Here is an 18,440-nt window from a genome sequence, read left to right on the forward strand (position 1 = left end):
TATTTAGTTAACTCGCTTAGTGATGGACAGTTTTGGATGGTATGTTTTTGTGTATAATTTTTTTTCTGGTTTATAAATGGTGCAATGTTATACTGTATTTATGGAGTGCTTGTGAGATGTGTCGTGAGACTGATCCCGTCGGTTTTTGTGTTGGAAGACTGAGATTGATTATTCCAGTATCAAACGTGCGAGTTATTTGTTGATTGAATTTAAATATAAAGTCATATATATAGTTAGGTTATATTTTTTAATAAATATAATATTGAGATATGTAATATACACCTGTTTTTTATTTCCTAAACAATACTTAACAACTAAAGACTTAGAACTTAGGTTTCTTAAAATTTTTTTGGGTGAATTTCTTAGCATACATCCTACACTAAATATTCTATGTCTAACAAATGTCAGTCCCGGATGAAGGCCTCTATTGGGAAATCTTTGAAGGACGTACTCCAGATGTCTGTAAACGCAGTGCTGACTAAGTCGTTAATGAGCGGCCTTATTACCGCGAATCCTGGTTTCCAAGATGCATTTATAATACGATCTAGAACACCTTCTGTAAAGACAATTTATGTTAAAGTCAAAGAATGGTTAGAAAATTAACCTCGGTAGGAAAATTTAGCAAAATCTTCTTTAGCTCTAAATACAACATACATAAATTTTAGTGTCTCTAATATTGTTAAGTCAAATTCAAATCCAAGAGTAAACAAAAACAATTGAAATAAAAAAAATGCACTGAGCATTCCCTACTACCCATTTTTATTTACAAAGAATTTATTTAGAATCATTGGTAAGAAAAATTACTGATGGAGTCTGCAGAACTTGGACAACATTCTTACCCATTATACTCCGGCCTTGCAGCAGATTGCCGACATGAATGTCCATATCGCCAATATGGTCGATCTCAACGTGTACAGCTACGCCGCTTCCATTTCGTTTGATTCTTGTTGTCTGAGAGTAATCACGTAGAGTCAAGTTCCAGTGACCAGTACGGAGTACTCCAAGACCGAAGGCATCTCCCTAAAAATGAAGGTTTGTTATTTTCTACAAGGTACATAGGCTTTATAAAGGAAAAAAGGTGAAGCTAAAAAAATGGTCTGACTTACCTTAAATTCGTAATCACCTTCCAGTGACTTTTCAGGAAAATATTGCGAATAAATTATTCTCTGATTGTCCCAATCTGTCCTATAAAAAATAATTTGTCCTATAAACTATATACTATTTAGCATGCTGTTAAAATATAGATTTCTGTTACAATGAAAAACATACCATCGATTGAAATTAAGTGGATCATTTCAATGTTTTTATCTAAACATATAAAGTAATTAAGTAAACGCCACTTATATCATATATATACTAATATATGTACTAACTTGTATTTTGTGACGGTAGATTGCGACCAACCTCGTTCAAAGACATTTTTTAGTTTCAGCGTATATCCCATACCACCGATGGTACGGACCTGCTTTACCTCACGCGCGAAATGAGGATCAAACGGTGCAACACCCATATCTGGTATACCTAGAATTAATGCCATGTGTGTTGTTAGTATTGGAGGTTTACTGCTAAGCAAATTTCTTTAGCCTAATGTTCACCTCTCTTAAAATATGGCTTCAGTTTATTTAAGGCTCGTTTCACGCATCCATCGAACTCAGGCGATTTCTTCTTACACGTTGCAAATATTTTTTCTGTAAAAAAAACATAGAATCTTTAATATGAGACGTCATAACTCTCAATGTATTTATATAATATCAAATATCGTAAGGTGATGTTATTAAAATGCATTATGATAATAAAATAGACCTCAATACGAGGTACCATAAAACAATCCATAATTCATTTAATTAGTTTATCTTCAAGGCTAGTAACATTTCACAAGCGGTTAGTGAATATGTTGCGTCAACTTAACGACTTGTTGTCCATCCAAACGAAATGTGTGTACGCCACATAGTGATATATCTTGACTTTGTCTTTGTTAAAGTCTTAATAAAAGATTAGGTTTTGAATGAGAATCCTTGCCTTTAATTATTGTCACCGATGGTGCCTGCCACTATATCCTTGAACTTTACGCAATATTCTTAACAACATTGTTGAGAGGGTATTAATTCACTCCGGGAACTCCCATAGTCATCAGAATTCAGATCGAGGGATTTCCTCGCGAAGGGATTTCAGTATTAAGACTATAGATGGTGTAAATTGTTCCAATGCGATTTTTTTATTTCTTGGCATACTGATGTAGGAAGTAATTTTGTATTATTTGTAAATAATAACGACAGGTTCATCGTGAAGTTACAAGAATAAAATCGTATGATTGTTAGTTTCTATTTATATTCCAAAAATGTTTAAAGGTGTTATTTCTAAGTTGTAATCGGTTGGCGATTTCAATATATTAAACAAACTGTATAAGTAGTATGTATGATACAAGCTGGATTAGGATAGCATTTCAAAATTTTAGTTGTTATCTATGGTGATCGCTTACTAAATTCATTTCATCACTTGTTTGTGTGGCTGCGTTCAGCCTTCACCTTTCTCATATCTTGAGAAATCTCTCGATTTAAAATGAGTAAATTTTGAAACAGTGAGGTAAACAGAATCCTTCAAATGTCTAATCTTGAATCTTCGCCTAGAAATTACCTAACGTTTGTATGTAAAAAAGTATGATTATGTATTTATCTTCGATGTTCATTGAAACTTGTTAACTGTCAGCGTTTACCTAAATCACTATGACATTTGATTTTTTTTATCAAATACTTTTTATGATATAATTTTCCTTTAAGGCTGCCAGATTATTATTGATTAATAAGTAGCACAAATCTGTCTTCGCCCTGCCTTATTTCGCATTTACGGGACTACCAAAGACTAAACGCAGATCTCATTTAAAAATACCCGGCTGTTGGCTGACGGTTAAACAGTTTACAAACTGACATACATATTGGAATAAAAAATATTTAATGACGAACAGTGTTATACTTGACAATAGATATAGACAGACATGTATTACTAATAAAACACCAAATAATCATAATATAAAATAAAGAAGAATGAATAGTATCATATTTTTTTGAAGTGAAACTTCTTTAGAATCGTTGTGATTTCAAACCGGATGCAACGAAAAAGCGACAGTAAAAAGAGACAGAAACATTAATTCATATGATTTAACGTGGGAGAAAATGAGATAGATAAACTTCTTTCGAATCGTCGTGATTTCAAACCGGATGCAGCGGTAAAGAGAGACAGAAACATCAATTCATCATATGATTTAACGTGGGAGAAAATGAGATAGCAGGCATTATACAGCCTCTCTTTACTGCCGCTTTTTCATTTGATCGAATTTCAAACTTTCGATGTTTTAGTTTTTCCCAAATTAAAAATTTATATTAAACTTATAAATTAAAATTTATCATTAAAATATACTGTTTTAAAAGAACACACACATTTAGATAATGGAAAATGATTAATTTATATATGATTAATAATAAAAAAAATGTTTTTGAAGGTTTCACTTCTACCATGTGTGAATTGCACATATGTTTTTTTCTTTCAAAGAACAAGTTACGTTATAAGTGTGTAATGCGTGTGTGTTTCGGTTGAAACTGGCGCTGGCTCAGCATTATGCTGACGAGCAGACGTGTTATAGCGCTGGTCATACTGCCAGAGACAACTACAGCTAGTTCTCGCCTCAGTCGCAAAAAAAAGTAGTAGAAAAAATAATAATAGTAAAACTTAACAGTGTAAGTAAAGAAGGCTTGTGTTAAAGTATATATAAAAAAGAATAAAAATAATATTAATTGATAAAAAATATATGTATAAATAATAAGTATTTTTGGGTTGATTAAAATCTAGATTTCTTTAAACTAACATTACTTTTTTAACGTTTTGATTTAAGTACATTATAATATCGACAAGTACTGATGTACTGATATGAATATGATAAAACGTCGTTCGTGAAAGTTAACTTATTCTAGGGTGTACCGTGTATGTTCCGGAAATAAACGTCAATCAGTATCGTATTTCTCGTCGTAATATATTACGTATTCATTACGTAAAGTCCCTTAATTCCCCAGTCAAAGGGCACATATTTTGCGTCTGTCACTCAGCAGGACAATCTCTAAAAAGATCTAGGAAAAAGTTGATGCCGGGTGTCAGCAAACAAGGCTACGTTCTTATCTAAAGAGAATAAAAATCCAGGAACGGTGTATGGATCCTGGCCTCAAATTGCATACGTTTCTTTGATAGTTTCTTATTTCAAGGTTGTACATAGCCTAGGATAGAACCGACGTCCTCAGGCATTTGATTCATGCGCCGAAGCCTTTACATGCTTACCAATAAACGTTTTTTTTATTATACGTAACAACTACAGTTATTCTAGATATTTATGGCTAGGGTAGATTCTAGGCAACGGTTATAGTGGCACTGTTTTAGGTCATATTATATTTATATTTTATAGCACATTGTATAATTAGATATGCTATGCTAGGTAATAACTGCACTGCAATGATCATTTAAAGGTAGAATAATGCAGATGTTTTAACCACAACTACCACGAGTCAATGCAAACTGTGATTGTAAATATTAGTTTACATTGACTTGTGTTTTGTACCGTATAACATTGACATTAATAGGTATTTATTTTGTCATATTATTTCGCAAGTTTAAAAGTCGTACTCACGTCTTTGATAAGAAGTTAAGGGCTATAGGGCTGTTTATAAAAGAATAAATTAAGTCATTATTCTGGATATTTTAATAATATAAAATAATAATTAGCATAATAACGATCTAATTAGATGTTCCCTATGCTTTTTTAACTTAGTCTCGTCAATCAAATAATAGGGTATATTAAAGGAAAGTTGTACCGCAATTAATGATTCCATTTCTTATTTATATTCGCAAGCTTTTATTAATAAAAACGACACATACATTATTTGTTATTATGATTTTGCTTCAAATAACTTCAAAAACTCTCTTCAGGGTTCATAATTATTATGTTTTAGAATCGATTAAAAAAAATGCGAAACCGTTGTTTTTAGTTGGACGGCATTAGCCATTATCACTTACTTGCCTATGAATGGAATATATCGATCTAAGCAGATCCAAGGTTGTATCTGCTGCATAATTTTTAAGGGCTTACGAATAACCATCATATGGGTGAAGTAATAGTAAATTTTGTTAAAAATAAGTACGTACATAAGTATTGCTTGCGACGAGTGAAACGAACAAAATATTTTAATTTTAAAGAAGATTGAATAATTCATGCTCTTTAATAATATGAGATTAACGTTAACATTACAAAACGACCTTATTTGCCAAAAAATTAATTCTTGAATGTTACTTATGTAATGACTTTGCGACCTACATTTGATCTTTCACTGAGTCGAGTATCATTTAATGTTACTTCATATAATCGAAAATTCCGATGTCTGATAATAATTGTGTACAATTGTGTGTTATGTATAAGTTCAAAGTTAATTGAGTTTCCTCGTTTGTATATTGAAAAAATATATTTATCAAATTTCTGGGGCTATTTTTTGTAATATATATATATTGCTTTTATAATCCTTAATATTACATTAGAGTTAAATAAAATTGAATGCTGCTAAAATTATATATAATTAACAAGGTTGCTAAAAAGTCTTCCTTTAATAAAATAATATTTTTTGAACTAACGTGATTAATATTAAAAAAAAAAATAATATATATAAGAAAATTTTAATACTAGAGAAAAAATATTATAATGACACTTACGAATTTCAATTTCTTCCTTTTCCGATTGTGTGACTTGAGATAAACTTAACACTACAACACTAACACTCAATATGTATTGTAAAGAATACATTTTATATTTTTACGTAGCTTGGGGCGCGTAGATGTTTGAGCAACTGTTTTGAATGCAGTCTCACTTGTCATTGCTGAGGTCTGCGAAAGTATCCCTACCGTTGCATTGCAAAATATTGTAAGCTCTGTGAGAGATGCAAACGCGTATTATATTTTTTTTAGTATATGCCATACGAGCCTTCGGGACACCCAAAAAGAGCAGTCATTATAACCCATAGACAGAGAAGTTAATGGGTGCGTTGCTGGCCTTTGACGGACTCATCCATAGGGATATACTCTTTTTTTTTAAACAATTGGAGGTCGTATCTCTCAGGAAGTCGATTACAAAGATTATGTGAAGCGGACCGCAGAAAACTTCTAAACATTAATGTAATACGTATAAAATCTGGAGTTAATACGGTGTACGATTATGAAACGAGGCAGGATGGACCAACCCAAACAACTCGCTAAAACACTCACCATAGTACACTATTTAGAATATGCATAGAGAATCAATATCTACATAGAGAGAGAGAAAATGAATCCCATTAGTAACACATTGGAGATAATATCCACGTCATTTGTTTTTTATGTAAAGAATAAATTCTTGTAACTAAACGTTTTCATTAGGAAACGTAAACCATTTCAACGCCTGATGCTTTTTAATATCCACCTGAATTACCTCGGTGTAAACCTTTCATATTGGTTCCCGGCGGAAGACTTCTCAATGAGATGAAAAAGAAATTTTAGTCAGGTGTAACAAGGCTATTAAAGATTTAATTTATAAAAGTTTATAAATTAGGTGAGCTGTAACTTAGAATTCGTCTAACAATAGCAAATAAATCAAGTTTAAAAGTAATTTTTTTATTAGAAATACCTTCAAAGTTATTTCGACCAACATTTCAACGTCAAATTTCAAGATCAAAGATGTAAATTAGGTAGATAGCCAGCCAGGTAGTTAGCGCCTGGTGATCTCAGAGGTTTTCTCGTTCAGTGAATAAGAGGAAATTCTGCCAGCGTTTAAGATACACTGCCAAAGGGACCAAACGTTTTAAATTTGTTTTAATTTAATATGTGTTATTAATATTACTATGTAGGTTAAGAAAATTTTAAATACTATATACTTGTCAGGTGGAATATATACTATAACGAGAGAAATAAATAAGTTCTTCTATGCGATGTTTTTATTTCCTTATATCTACACCATTTAATTGATATATAATTTACTTAATATTAATTGTTTCTAATTAAAATTATAATCGATAGGTAATTAGGATAATTCAATAAATCACTAATTTCAACTTTAGAATTATATAATAACATGGGTCTTTATAGAAATCTGATATAATGATTATAACAATAATTAGCAACAGCATACAATTATATTTATAATACAATATGTGTTTTACGTTTACGTCTACTACGTAGACTAAATATGAGCTAACTATTAAAATAGGTAATTAGACATTCTTTTTTAAAAACAACAGTGGGACTGTTGAGTGTATCAGATTGTTTTAAAGATTTATGTATAAGACAATAGATTTCTGTCAGAATAGGGTGTAGTTCATTCGAAAATGAACAAAACCATACACCTTACACAACCATATAGCACCTTTTTGATTCTCATACAACTTACAATCTAAATATCTATCTTAATAGGGAACTATTCTTCTTCCTCTTCCTCCTCCACCTCTTCGTCAGAAATCCAGTCATCGTAAGGAATTTTCGCAAGGATCCTATCTAGGAATCTGGACATCTTTTCAGCGAGGTCTCGTTTAAGTTCTGGCTTCATTTCTTTGAGAAGCTCTTGAGCATTCGTATTGATGAACAAGTTCAATGCTGCCTCTGTAATTATTAACTTTACGTTACACCTCCTCCCATGTAATATTATATAGAAGAAAAACGTTGGACGATGTCATAATATTCAATTTAAATAAATTTTCTTATATGAGTTTGGTGGGCGGCAGCTTTAAGTATAAATGCCTATGCCTATGGGAGAAGAATAGGAAGTAGACTTGGAGTGTTGGGAAAATTCACTATATCAAAGAAGGTGTAACGCGTCTTTTAATGAAAACAACTTTTCTTGAGTTTTATGTCATATGTATAGTCGAGGGGCTCTGCGCATTAAATGACACTGTATTAAATGCATGCCTGCAATCCTTACCACAAAAATCTATGTAAGTCCAGTCGAGACCTTTGAATAATAAGTCGATATTCAACGTTGAAGAAAAAAATGTTTAGATAGAAAAAATATCTAAGTTACATACGTAGTACACTACTGCTGTGATCCAAGTTCTCAACACCCATTTGGATGTCCTTCACGGAGAAGTCCAGTTTCAGCTGCTGCAGCTTCAGATAAGTGCGGCCTTTGCGAGTGTAGGGAGCACCACGGAAGTATACTTTGGCTTTAACTCCATCTGCCGAAAAGATTTGATTATTTCTGTTGCTTGATCAGATGCCATGTGCACTGCATTTGTCGTACAGTTTGTTGAATCTGTGTGTGTGTCTATTTAACGTTAATAATTTTATGAACATAATCCCCTTAGTCTTCACTAATACAGGCAAGACTAGAAACTACAAAAGAAATTAACAATGAAATAATATCTATTAATGTAGTCTTTGAAATACGACTTTTTACTCACGAGTCATATTAGGTCTCTATTCTTTTTATCTATTCGGAAAGCTACCAACCGTATTCTCCCCAGTAATCTCCACCACCTGAAGCCCTGACGAGTAGCAGTACACCAGAGGAACGGTAACGGGCCTTAGCACTGATGTGAGGGCCGAATAGTGTTAGTTGAAACTGGTGGGTTTCTAGGTCTGATCTGAAAAATAAGACAGCCATTTATTGCTATACACACAGTATTAATTTAGCGATTTGCCTAACATTTATCAAATGCTTTAGTCAGGATGTTCTAAGATTATATTTATTGGAAGAAAACAATTGAAGAAACATTTTATTTATAAACGTCTTTTAAACTTTAAACATCTATTGAAGTTTTTGTCTTTGTCACTCTCGTTTTATATTGAATAAATGTGGGAATACAGTAAATAGATTACATAAATAACATTTAGGCTCATAGTACGTTTACAATTTATGTAAATTTGTCTTAATATGACGCTTAGGACGAAATAATACCTTTTTACATTAACTATGTCCTTTGACTACTACGACTTGACGTTATTTGAAACATATTGTGTGCTTTAATATTTTTATTTCATTATGCTAATAGTTGACCTAGTCTTACTGAAAACAAATGCAAAACTATTGTTTATTTTTTGATGTAAACATTTTGTTTCTATATAATATGGATTAATAAATAATTGAGGGTATTAACATAATTGTGAAATTTGCCGAATAACACTAAGAAGTTTTAAACGTTTGGTCCCTTTGGTAGTGTACCTTTGAGGCTTTAATGCTAGTAGCATTTCTTCGCTGTATTGTGATATACGAAGAGCTCTGGTACTAATATGTTAATTAGTTTTGTCATTGATTATAAATATAAATCGAAGGTTAAATTTCTACAATCATCTAAGTTTGGTGATTCACAACATTGTTTGAAGTGACTAGTACTGAGACACGGCTTTGTGTGATTGAACTGTGTGTCACTCTACGTGATTGGAATAAATTATTTACATTCCAGGAGTTAACGGAGCTATCTTTATAGCTTCTCAAATTTCTTTTTGCATTTCGATACTCAAACAAAAAATCATACAGTCTCTACTGTTTTGCTGTCATATAAGAAATTAGCATTTGTCGCTCGCTCGCACACGGGTGACTACCAGAAAGGGGTGCTTGATATTTCAGAAAAATCGAAGGTTTCGGCACTAGGGGTCAACCAGCACCTGATAATCATTGCACAGAGGTGCTATTGATGGCTTGGAATTAAAAATATTCAGAGCATAGCGTCTACGTTTTTTCTATGGTTATATTTAAATATTATTCTATCAATTTAAGATACCTTGGCTTATGGGAAAGTATAAATCTGTTAGAAAACAATAAAAAGGGAAAATTTCCAGAAGCAAAATTTGTTTAAGAAGTATATGGGTTTATAAAATGCTAGCTTCGCATAGTGTCTAAGATTCCTAACCTGACATTGGTGATGGTCATATTGTTGACTCCAGTTGCATGGATATCCTTGAAGGAAGCTCGGTATCCATCAGGGCCACCTCCAAGTGCGATAGACAACTCATCGATGACGATTTCGTCTGACTGTAATCGAGATTTAAATTAATATTGTATTTTGTATGATGATAACCATGTACAAAACATAATTCTAGTAACTAGGTTAGTTATTAGATATATTTTTAGCTATTAGGTGATGTAGTTGATATATTGATGTAAATTATTCTAGTAACTTGTGTATTTAAGTTAATATACTTATGCAATATTAAATGTGTGTTGTTTTAAAATTGTGTCATTTTTTGTAACAAACAATCTACTACAACATATTATCTATTTTTTTATGTTTGGTCTCACCCGGGAATCGAACCCGAGGCCTCTTGTGTAATTGCCTTATTTTTTTCATGAAGTTATAGAAGTCAGTTATAGAAGAGCCATTTGTGTTCACATATACAACGTATTACGTAAGGATTAAGGTTAACATACAATAATCAATTAATATTTGTATTCTTCTTCTATATATTCATAATATTGATTAAGAAACTACCTCATCTAGTCCAACTTCCGGTGCTCCACTCTTCAGGTGGTTCAAAAGGTTGTTAAAACTACGAAGTAAACACGCATCAACATTTGGATCTTGTTTCGAACATCGCCCTCCGAATATTTCTGCAACAAGTAAATAAATACAGTGCAACCTTAATATAACGTACCTCAATATAACGACTTCGTCGATTTAACAAATTCTTCGTAATCCCCATGAATTGTCCATAAGAGTCAATATAAAATATACCTTTACATTGCGAACATTCTTTGTGTACAACCTCTTTATAACGAATTTTCAACTATCAAGAAAAAGTATTCATACTTCTAATTAACGAATTTTGCCAACCCAAAACCTTTATATAAAGTTTCCACCAATAATATAGTTCTTAATCTTATAATGTGATTCATGAGTGACTCATTCAATTCATATTGAGGTGATTAAAACTATTATTTTACCTCTTTATAACGAATTTTAGACCAATCTATCCTCAACATAACAAACCTCAGTTCAACGAATTACTTGATATTACGAATATTTTCTTGTTCCCTCCGATTTGTTATATCGAGCTTGCACTGTATAAAATAAAAATATCCTGAGAACTAGATAATGAGGATTTCATGATATTTTGTCACACAGTACACGACCTTCGACGTGTAAAGGCCTCCTCCAAATTCTTCCACTTGTCTCTTATCCTCGCCACCTTTTTCCAATCATACTTACTGTTATATACTACTACCACTACTACTACCCTTATTAGAGACATAGGTATAAGCAGAGATAGAGATATTGGAGAAAACAGAAATGAATTCCGAGCAGTTTTTGAGTTAATCGTTAGATAGACGCGGTGAAAGACTTGTCGTTTTGTAATATAAAAGTGGTATCGCTGACTTATAGTATGGCTTGCAGTAACGTATAGTAAATGTTTTAAAATCATATTCAACAAGTATTCAAAGTTTCTATTAAAAAAAAAAAATAGAAAAAGATCGATAGCCGACCAAAAAAGAAACAGTTAACTATTATCTGTAGGCATTAATATCAGCTGTTTCGCGCTTTCTATGTCCTATTAGTATGCGTCTGCGCACTGGCCGCATAACGGTACCGAGTAACAGTGAAAACAATAAACAATAGGAACCTTCAGATAAATTTTATCTGGACGTGAAAATCTTATTTTTCTATTCTTTAATATTCATTCGATATCGAAGTCACACAATTGCAATATTAATGACAGTATAATTATTAGGTTTAAATTTTTCTTCTACTATAATAGGAACGTAGACAGTAGGTATACTTTTAAAATTTGCAAGTTTCAGAACGGACTCAAAAATTCTTATTCGAGAACGTAAATTGTTTTAGGAATATTTAAAACATTATGCGCAATATAGCAAACAAGTGGTAAACTATAATACAACACGCAATAAATCTGTGTTTATTTATTATACTTAGATATCTCACCTTTATCCTTATTATTTACATAAAATATTTATACGCTTTTAAAACGTATATACGTATAAAATAAATAAATATAAATGCGTAAATATAGTAATTTATCAATTCTGTCGCTAAATTTAAGATCACACGGTAATTTATATACATATAATGACTAACCACGTTGAATTAAAAATACTTCAAATTATATATTTAATTTTTGGTTACATAGTCTTGGGTTAGACTGAAATCGATGTACTTACGATGAACGATACAAACGCGTATTTAATTCTGTGCTTTTATAGTACCTACTCATTTAAAAATGTATAAATTCTTAGTAGTAACAAAATAAGTTTCGTATAATTATATTATTAATAAATACGATTTTGTTTTATTTCAAAAATAAATATATTATATTCAGATATGTTGGGAAATACAAATCTTTTTTGTCTTCGGTTTAAGTTACAGATAATTAAGGTTTAACGTTTTGTGCTACAAAGAAAGAAAATGTTAATGCACCTGTTAAATGGCAGGGCTTAAGCTCCTAAGTAAAAATCCAGGACCAGTTAAGTGTATGTTAGAGAAAACGTAGTCAGACGACCATACAATAAAAGTTTCTATTAATGTTTATAAGCAACGTTTTCTTATTATGTTATAAAGCCAGTTATATAATAAATGGTATTCGTTGTATCATTAAAATTACAATATGAAATGTATATGTACTTTAATATCAAGTCATATTCGATGAATAAACTTTGAACAAAAATGTATTACAAATGCATATAGATTTTGAGATATAGGATTATAGGATTTGTCGCGATCGAGATCCGTAAACAGTTTGCGAATGAGTTAATATAAACATATAATAAATTCATACGAAGGTTAAGAGTAAACAAAAAAATACTGACCTATGTGACTTAACTATTAGCAAATATTATTGAATATATTTTGCATCGTGACGTATTTAACAAATATTTTGTCGTCAGAATAATTTAACAGAAATAATAATGTGAATTATTATGAACTCATCTGAAACTAAAAATTTAATTAGAGCTGTCCATTATCTATGGTCAAAAAAATTTATTACGTAAATATGATATTTTTGTAATTAGTAACTTTATATAACATTTCACCAGTACGGTCAATGGCCATTGTTATATAAGTTAAGTCATTGTAGCTCTATGTGGAGATTATCTTAATGATAATTTCGCTTTTTCTTAAACTACATACTTAAATATATAGGCATACAATTTCGTATTTGTGTTGCCGATGGATATAATTTACTATACACGCCCAGCTATTATTTTAACATTTAGTTCATTTATATTAGACATCCCCAAAATTGTGAATCACATTACTATTTATAAATCTATCTAAATAAGTATAATAATGAACGCCTTCAAGTTTTGACTTAAAGTTAGCTTTACTGTGAAATAATTACATAACATCACCTAAAGGTTTCAGTAAATTAGGCCGTAAAATATTACAACTTAATTTAATGCTGAAATATGCAAATGTATAGAATGGCGATGTTATATTGGGAACTTTGGACATATTGTTTTTCAAATAGCACAAGGCTTGTCGCAATTGTCATAAATGTTTATTGAGTACTAAACAAAATATTATTTGTATATGTTGAATACAAAATAGGGATTATGTTGCTTAAATGACAATAAATATTGTAGTTATCCAGAGATTATCTGGATAACTGGTGACAATCAAGTTCCAGAGAGAGAAGCTTGATGCTTCTAAAATATAGTTATCCTTGAACCCCATCTGGGTCTTATACACTTTATCGGCCCGGTTAGTGTAAATCCTTTATTATTTGAACATAGACATAAGACAATATAACTTTAAGGAAATTGGTTTTGTTTAGAAATATCTATTTACAGTTATTAAATTGATAGGAACCGGTTCGTTTAAAATATTTCAATATTCGCGTATGATATCCGCACCCTTTTATTCGTATCGTTTAAAAAAAATATAATCGTTTTTTAACCATAAGAAAAGCGTCATTATTTTTCCATCTATGTTACATTAGTCCAAGATTATACAGTGATTACGACTAAACATCCCATATTACTTAATACGGATATTTCTCTTACAAGAACATTTTATGTAATAATATATATATTACTACCGCATACGTCCAAATAAAAAAAAACTAAATAAACAAAACTTTAACTGAAGTGCTAATCCTTCTTTTTCATTGCACCGTAAATAAAAATTGACAGAAAGAGACAAAATAGTGCTAATTTAATTTTTATAAATAAGGGTAACTTTATAACTGGAAATCCGATGAAGAACTGAAAATTGTCTTTGAAATTGTTACTGTCAAATTCATATGCAATAATTAAATATTTCACATTATTCTTGGCTTGCTAAGCCAAACATTTCAAACCTATATAAAAAATTCAAAGCTATAGAAAAATATTTTTATTTATGTACTAACCAAAATTCGTGATTTTGTAGTTGTTAGAATATTTGTTCCTGGTTCTACTTTATCGGTCAAATCTATATGGCTAATACAATATATTAAACTTTCTTTTTTCTACAAAAAGTTAAAGGCTAGATAAATCAAAGTTGTATTTTTCAAAAGACTTACCTGAATTTGATTTGCTCGGTGTGATCACAGCAGCGAGAAACAAAAATAAAATTTGATACGTCTTCATTGTAATTTGATATAATCCAGAGATAATTTTCCAAGCGTGCGCCAAGTTCTGCCTCCGGCACTGCAATGTTGGGAGTTTGCGTCGTTGAACAACTTCCACTTTCCATAACATGGTGAGACCGGCGACCTAACAGCCTGTCATCGTGTTATATTTTATTATAATATAATTATTTAATTTGTGAGTCAATCAGGTTTAAGACAGCGGTCTTTGAACTCTCCAGTGACAAAATCATACTTTTTGACAAATTCGTTTTTTAAATCGGAAGTTTCCTTAGGTGCCGTTAAAGTCTTTTAAAAATGAGATCAACAAAACGGATTGTCTGATAAGAAACCAGCTTTCAATATGAGGAATACACCGTTATCTACCGGTTTGACGGCGCGAACACTTTTGTTGGACTAACATGATTTTTATAATAAAAAGCTTCTTCTAATTACTGTTAGTAGTCTGTAGCCTTAACGAATAAAGCTAAAGATAATATAATATAAAAAGGATGCACTCCACATGTTATTCGGTAGAGGTTAACTTACGTATTCATTTACGTTTAATTAAAGTACAGGACAAGATTAAATATGCGACTGGAATATATGTATATGTTTTAGTTTTTGATATTTTTCATTAAAAAAACACATTTCAATGTGTAAATTTTACGAAAATTAGTGAACTTAAGAGTTTATTTACCATGTTATGTATTTATTTTATTTTCTATAAGCGTAATTGAACTTCAAGGAACTTCCTTGTTTGTAAAAGGAATTATTTAAAATAGCAAATAACAAACCTTAAAAATGTGAAATTGGTCAGTTCTTTATAAGATACTTTATCTTATTAAATTATAAACATTCAAAATCGTGCATATTTTCTAACCGTATTACAAAAAAAACTACTGGACTTAACTGAAATATTTTTACGACATTAATAAAAAAAATCAAATTAATATTATTTTGAACGTAATGAACATATGTAATAATTAAATAGAATTAGAAAGGTGATAAGTAGGATTTGATTAACGCGAACTAATTTGTTTTATACATTTATTTCTTTTACTGCGGTCATTAAAAGTTACTTATGTTGTATGAGTTATATTAAAAATTGAAAAAATCATCTTCATCGAACGGTTCCTCCTTTTTATCGGACACCAGGGCCGATAGTTTGAAACCACCTTCTTGCATTTGATCCACTTTTGGAAGTTCATCTTTAATCATTTCTTCTACATTTATTTTGTCTAACTCCTGTTGAACCTTCTCTTTTATTGGTGTCTCCAAAGCATCCATTATTTGATATCGAAGAAGATTAGGAAGTATATTAACAGCAAATTCAACTACATAGTCTAATGTACCAGCTCCATCGAATCGCACTTGTATGTTACCAACTTCTAGGTTCAAGTCTCGGAATTCTGGTTTCTTTCTAGTGTCGAGAGGTTGTGCTAGTATTACTCTTCCGCTTATGTATTCAACCGAGAATGAGGCACTTCCTGACCTTGATAAAAGACCATTTATTGCTGATATATCCCAAAGAGTATTACCCTGTAGTCTCTGTGTCCCGACTTCAAAATCGGCTATGACGGTATTATTGTCCATTATTAAAGATATATTTCCTACTCTGTGGAATGATGATATTCCTGCTGCCCATGTTTGAGTTAAACTTACTGTGAAAATACTGACAGTGGTATTATAATCTTTTATTTTGTAAGGATCCATTTCTAAATCTCTGACCTTTTTCCTAGCGTCCGCGATGACCATATCTAACGGAGATATTGAATTTGGAAATTGCATGTCCCCAGCTACCTCGTCGAGTTTCTTGTTAACCTCTTCTCTAGCTTTTGTATAGGCTTCTTTTAAAATATATGGTTTAATCGAGTCAAAAAGTACAGGGCCTAAAGAATTGACGACTCCCTGTAACATTCCTCCAAAGAACCCTGCATTTTGGAAGTTCATTGCTATGGTGCTAAATTCTATATCAATATTGATATCTTGAGTTCTTAATTTTCCATCTCTCTCTACGCCGATGTTTGCTTTAGCAGTTATTTTTATTCCTGTGACGTCTACCGTGAAAGGTCCTTGAACCTTACTCAGCCACGTTGTCATGGTATAGTTGCCACGAGCTTGTAAGGTATCGATGGCTAGGGCTGCATGTACCTGAAGTAAAAATAATAAAAAATAAAAAATTGCTTTCATAATTACAATCATTATTAAGATGTAAGTAAAAAAATGTTTTTTTACAAAATCATCCAAACATCACATTTTGGTTTTGTTTTTCTGTTTATGTGTATGTGTACGTAATTTTACGAGGACTTGTATATTGTAAACATTTTAACACATAACTTTGTTTTCGAAAATTAAACCCAAAATGCATCCTTGAATTTACCAAACATACCATCTGAGGTCACGAAGGCCGTTTCTGGTCATTAACGGTAATATTAAAAGGACATACACTTTTAAAACCGGTATAAGCAACTTAATATTATACTAACACATGTGTTTGGCACTAATTATAATTTACAGAAGCAAGCGACTACTAAGACAGATACTCAAAAGCACGACCATAATTTGCCTATTGCGTCCATTCGTAAATAATGTTTATAATCGCGCAGCCCGTGCACATAACGACATTAAAAGGAAATTAAAAAGATTCTTAATGCTAATAATCATAACGGTTTCATAAACTACTTAGTTGATTTAATTTTATCAAAACTCCTTACATTAGTTATAAAAATATCTTACGTAAGCTCGTTTATTGCACTTGTGTCGTTTTACTTCTAAGTTAGTATTTTAACAACTGTGTTTTTTTTATTTTTATTTTACCCAGTTTTAGACATAATATTATAAGTATGTGAATATGATTCTTTTATTAAAGAATAACTACAGACCTGCATGGCTCCAATTTCAGCTTCTACATGCAAAATGCGAAATTTGCTAATTCCATAGACAGCGGTGTTTTTAAAGAACATAGTTCCAACAGAAAGTGATTGTTTCATGTCTGGTACGTAATATGGTTCTGGAATTTTAGCACCTGGTATTCCAACTGGGCTCGGCTTCTTAAAGTGTTCTAAAACCTGGAGTATGTAGTCACTCATCTTTTCTTCGCCCTCGGCAAGCTTAGATACTGTTGTTGTCTCGACATGAGATGCAGCTAGAAACAAAATACCAATTCTTGAAATATGGAGTAACTTACATGGTTTATAGTTTTGCGCTATTAGCTGTGAATACTTTATCGTTTATTAACGTAACCTCAAAGTATTTCGTCGTTCTATTAATACGACGTAAATAACATCGAACACACAACATTAAATCACAATCATCACAAATATAAAATGTAAATCACCTTCACTGCTTCCATAATTGAATGTTGCGTATAAAATGAGAAATTTCAACCACATTGTTGAAGTTAACATATCCCCTTAGTAAATGGTCATCTCGACTGTATGGGGTCACAGTTTATCAGACTATTTCGTTGTATGAAATCAATTCTCGGTACTACGTACTCGCTCGTTATCTAATTGTTTTTATTTGTTTGTCGTCCCGTCTACCTAATTATTTGATGTTTACTCAGTACGTTTTGTCTATAGGTTAAGTTGTACCTGGTAATGCGATAGGTGGGTTTGGATTTCTAATGCTTACCAAACAACTTTTAAATTTATTTGTTTTATAACCGTTATACCAATTAGAGTCATTTAGTCCTTGTTATTTTTCGTTGACTTGCATACAAAGGGAGTCGAATGGGTAATTTACTTTGAATAAGTAATGATCTGATTAGCCTTACTGGTTTAATTTTTAAAATGTTTTAATTGTATTGTTATTATTTAGGTTTTGAAAAGGAGAGTTTCCCGCCGTTACATACAGATTTTATTGATGCCAAAGTAGACAATTCA

At 31.4% G+C, this 18,440-nt stretch overlaps 3 protein-coding genes across 3 annotated transcripts; all 3 read right to left on the reverse strand.

The window, feature by feature from the left end:
• Positions 1–221: 221 nt before the first annotated feature.
• On the reverse strand, positions 222–5,919 carry LOC110995275. The gene is made up of 6 exons (XM_022262353.2): positions 5,743–5,919; positions 1,596–1,688; positions 1,374–1,521; positions 1,107–1,185; positions 840–1,020; positions 222–556 (listed from the first exon to the last, which is right to left on the reverse strand). The coding sequence occupies exons 1-6, from the start codon at positions 5,831–5,833 to the stop codon at positions 405–407; spliced, it is 744 nt and encodes a 247-aa protein (XP_022118045.2). The 5' UTR covers positions 5,834–5,919; the 3' UTR covers positions 222–404.
• Positions 5,920–7,129: 1,210 nt separating this feature from the next.
• On the reverse strand, positions 7,130–14,695 carry LOC110995266 (protein takeout). The gene is made up of 6 exons (XM_022262342.2): positions 14,509–14,695; positions 10,482–10,600; positions 9,903–10,024; positions 8,503–8,636; positions 8,079–8,228; positions 7,130–7,656 (listed from the first exon to the last, which is right to left on the reverse strand). Exons 1-6 carry the CDS (start codon positions 14,684–14,686, stop codon positions 7,475–7,477), a joined length of 885 nt encoding a protein of 294 aa, XP_022118034.1. The 5' UTR covers positions 14,687–14,695; the 3' UTR covers positions 7,130–7,474.
• An 891-nt stretch (positions 14,696–15,586) lies between these two features.
• Positions 15,587–18,098, reverse strand: LOC110995264. The gene is made up of 3 exons (XM_022262340.2): positions 17,894–18,098; positions 17,439–17,701; positions 15,587–16,707 (listed from the first exon to the last, which is right to left on the reverse strand). The coding sequence occupies exons 1-3, from the start codon at positions 17,961–17,963 to the stop codon at positions 15,655–15,657; spliced, it is 1,386 nt and encodes a 461-aa protein (XP_022118032.2). The 5' UTR covers positions 17,964–18,098; the 3' UTR covers positions 15,587–15,654.
• Between the last annotated feature and the right edge of the window lie 342 nt (positions 18,099–18,440).

This window comes from Pieris rapae, chromosome 19 (genome assembly GCF_905147795.1).
Source record: "Pieris rapae chromosome 19, ilPieRapa1.1, whole genome shotgun sequence".
Classification (NCBI taxonomy): Eukaryota; Metazoa; Arthropoda; class Insecta; order Lepidoptera; family Pieridae; genus Pieris; species Pieris rapae.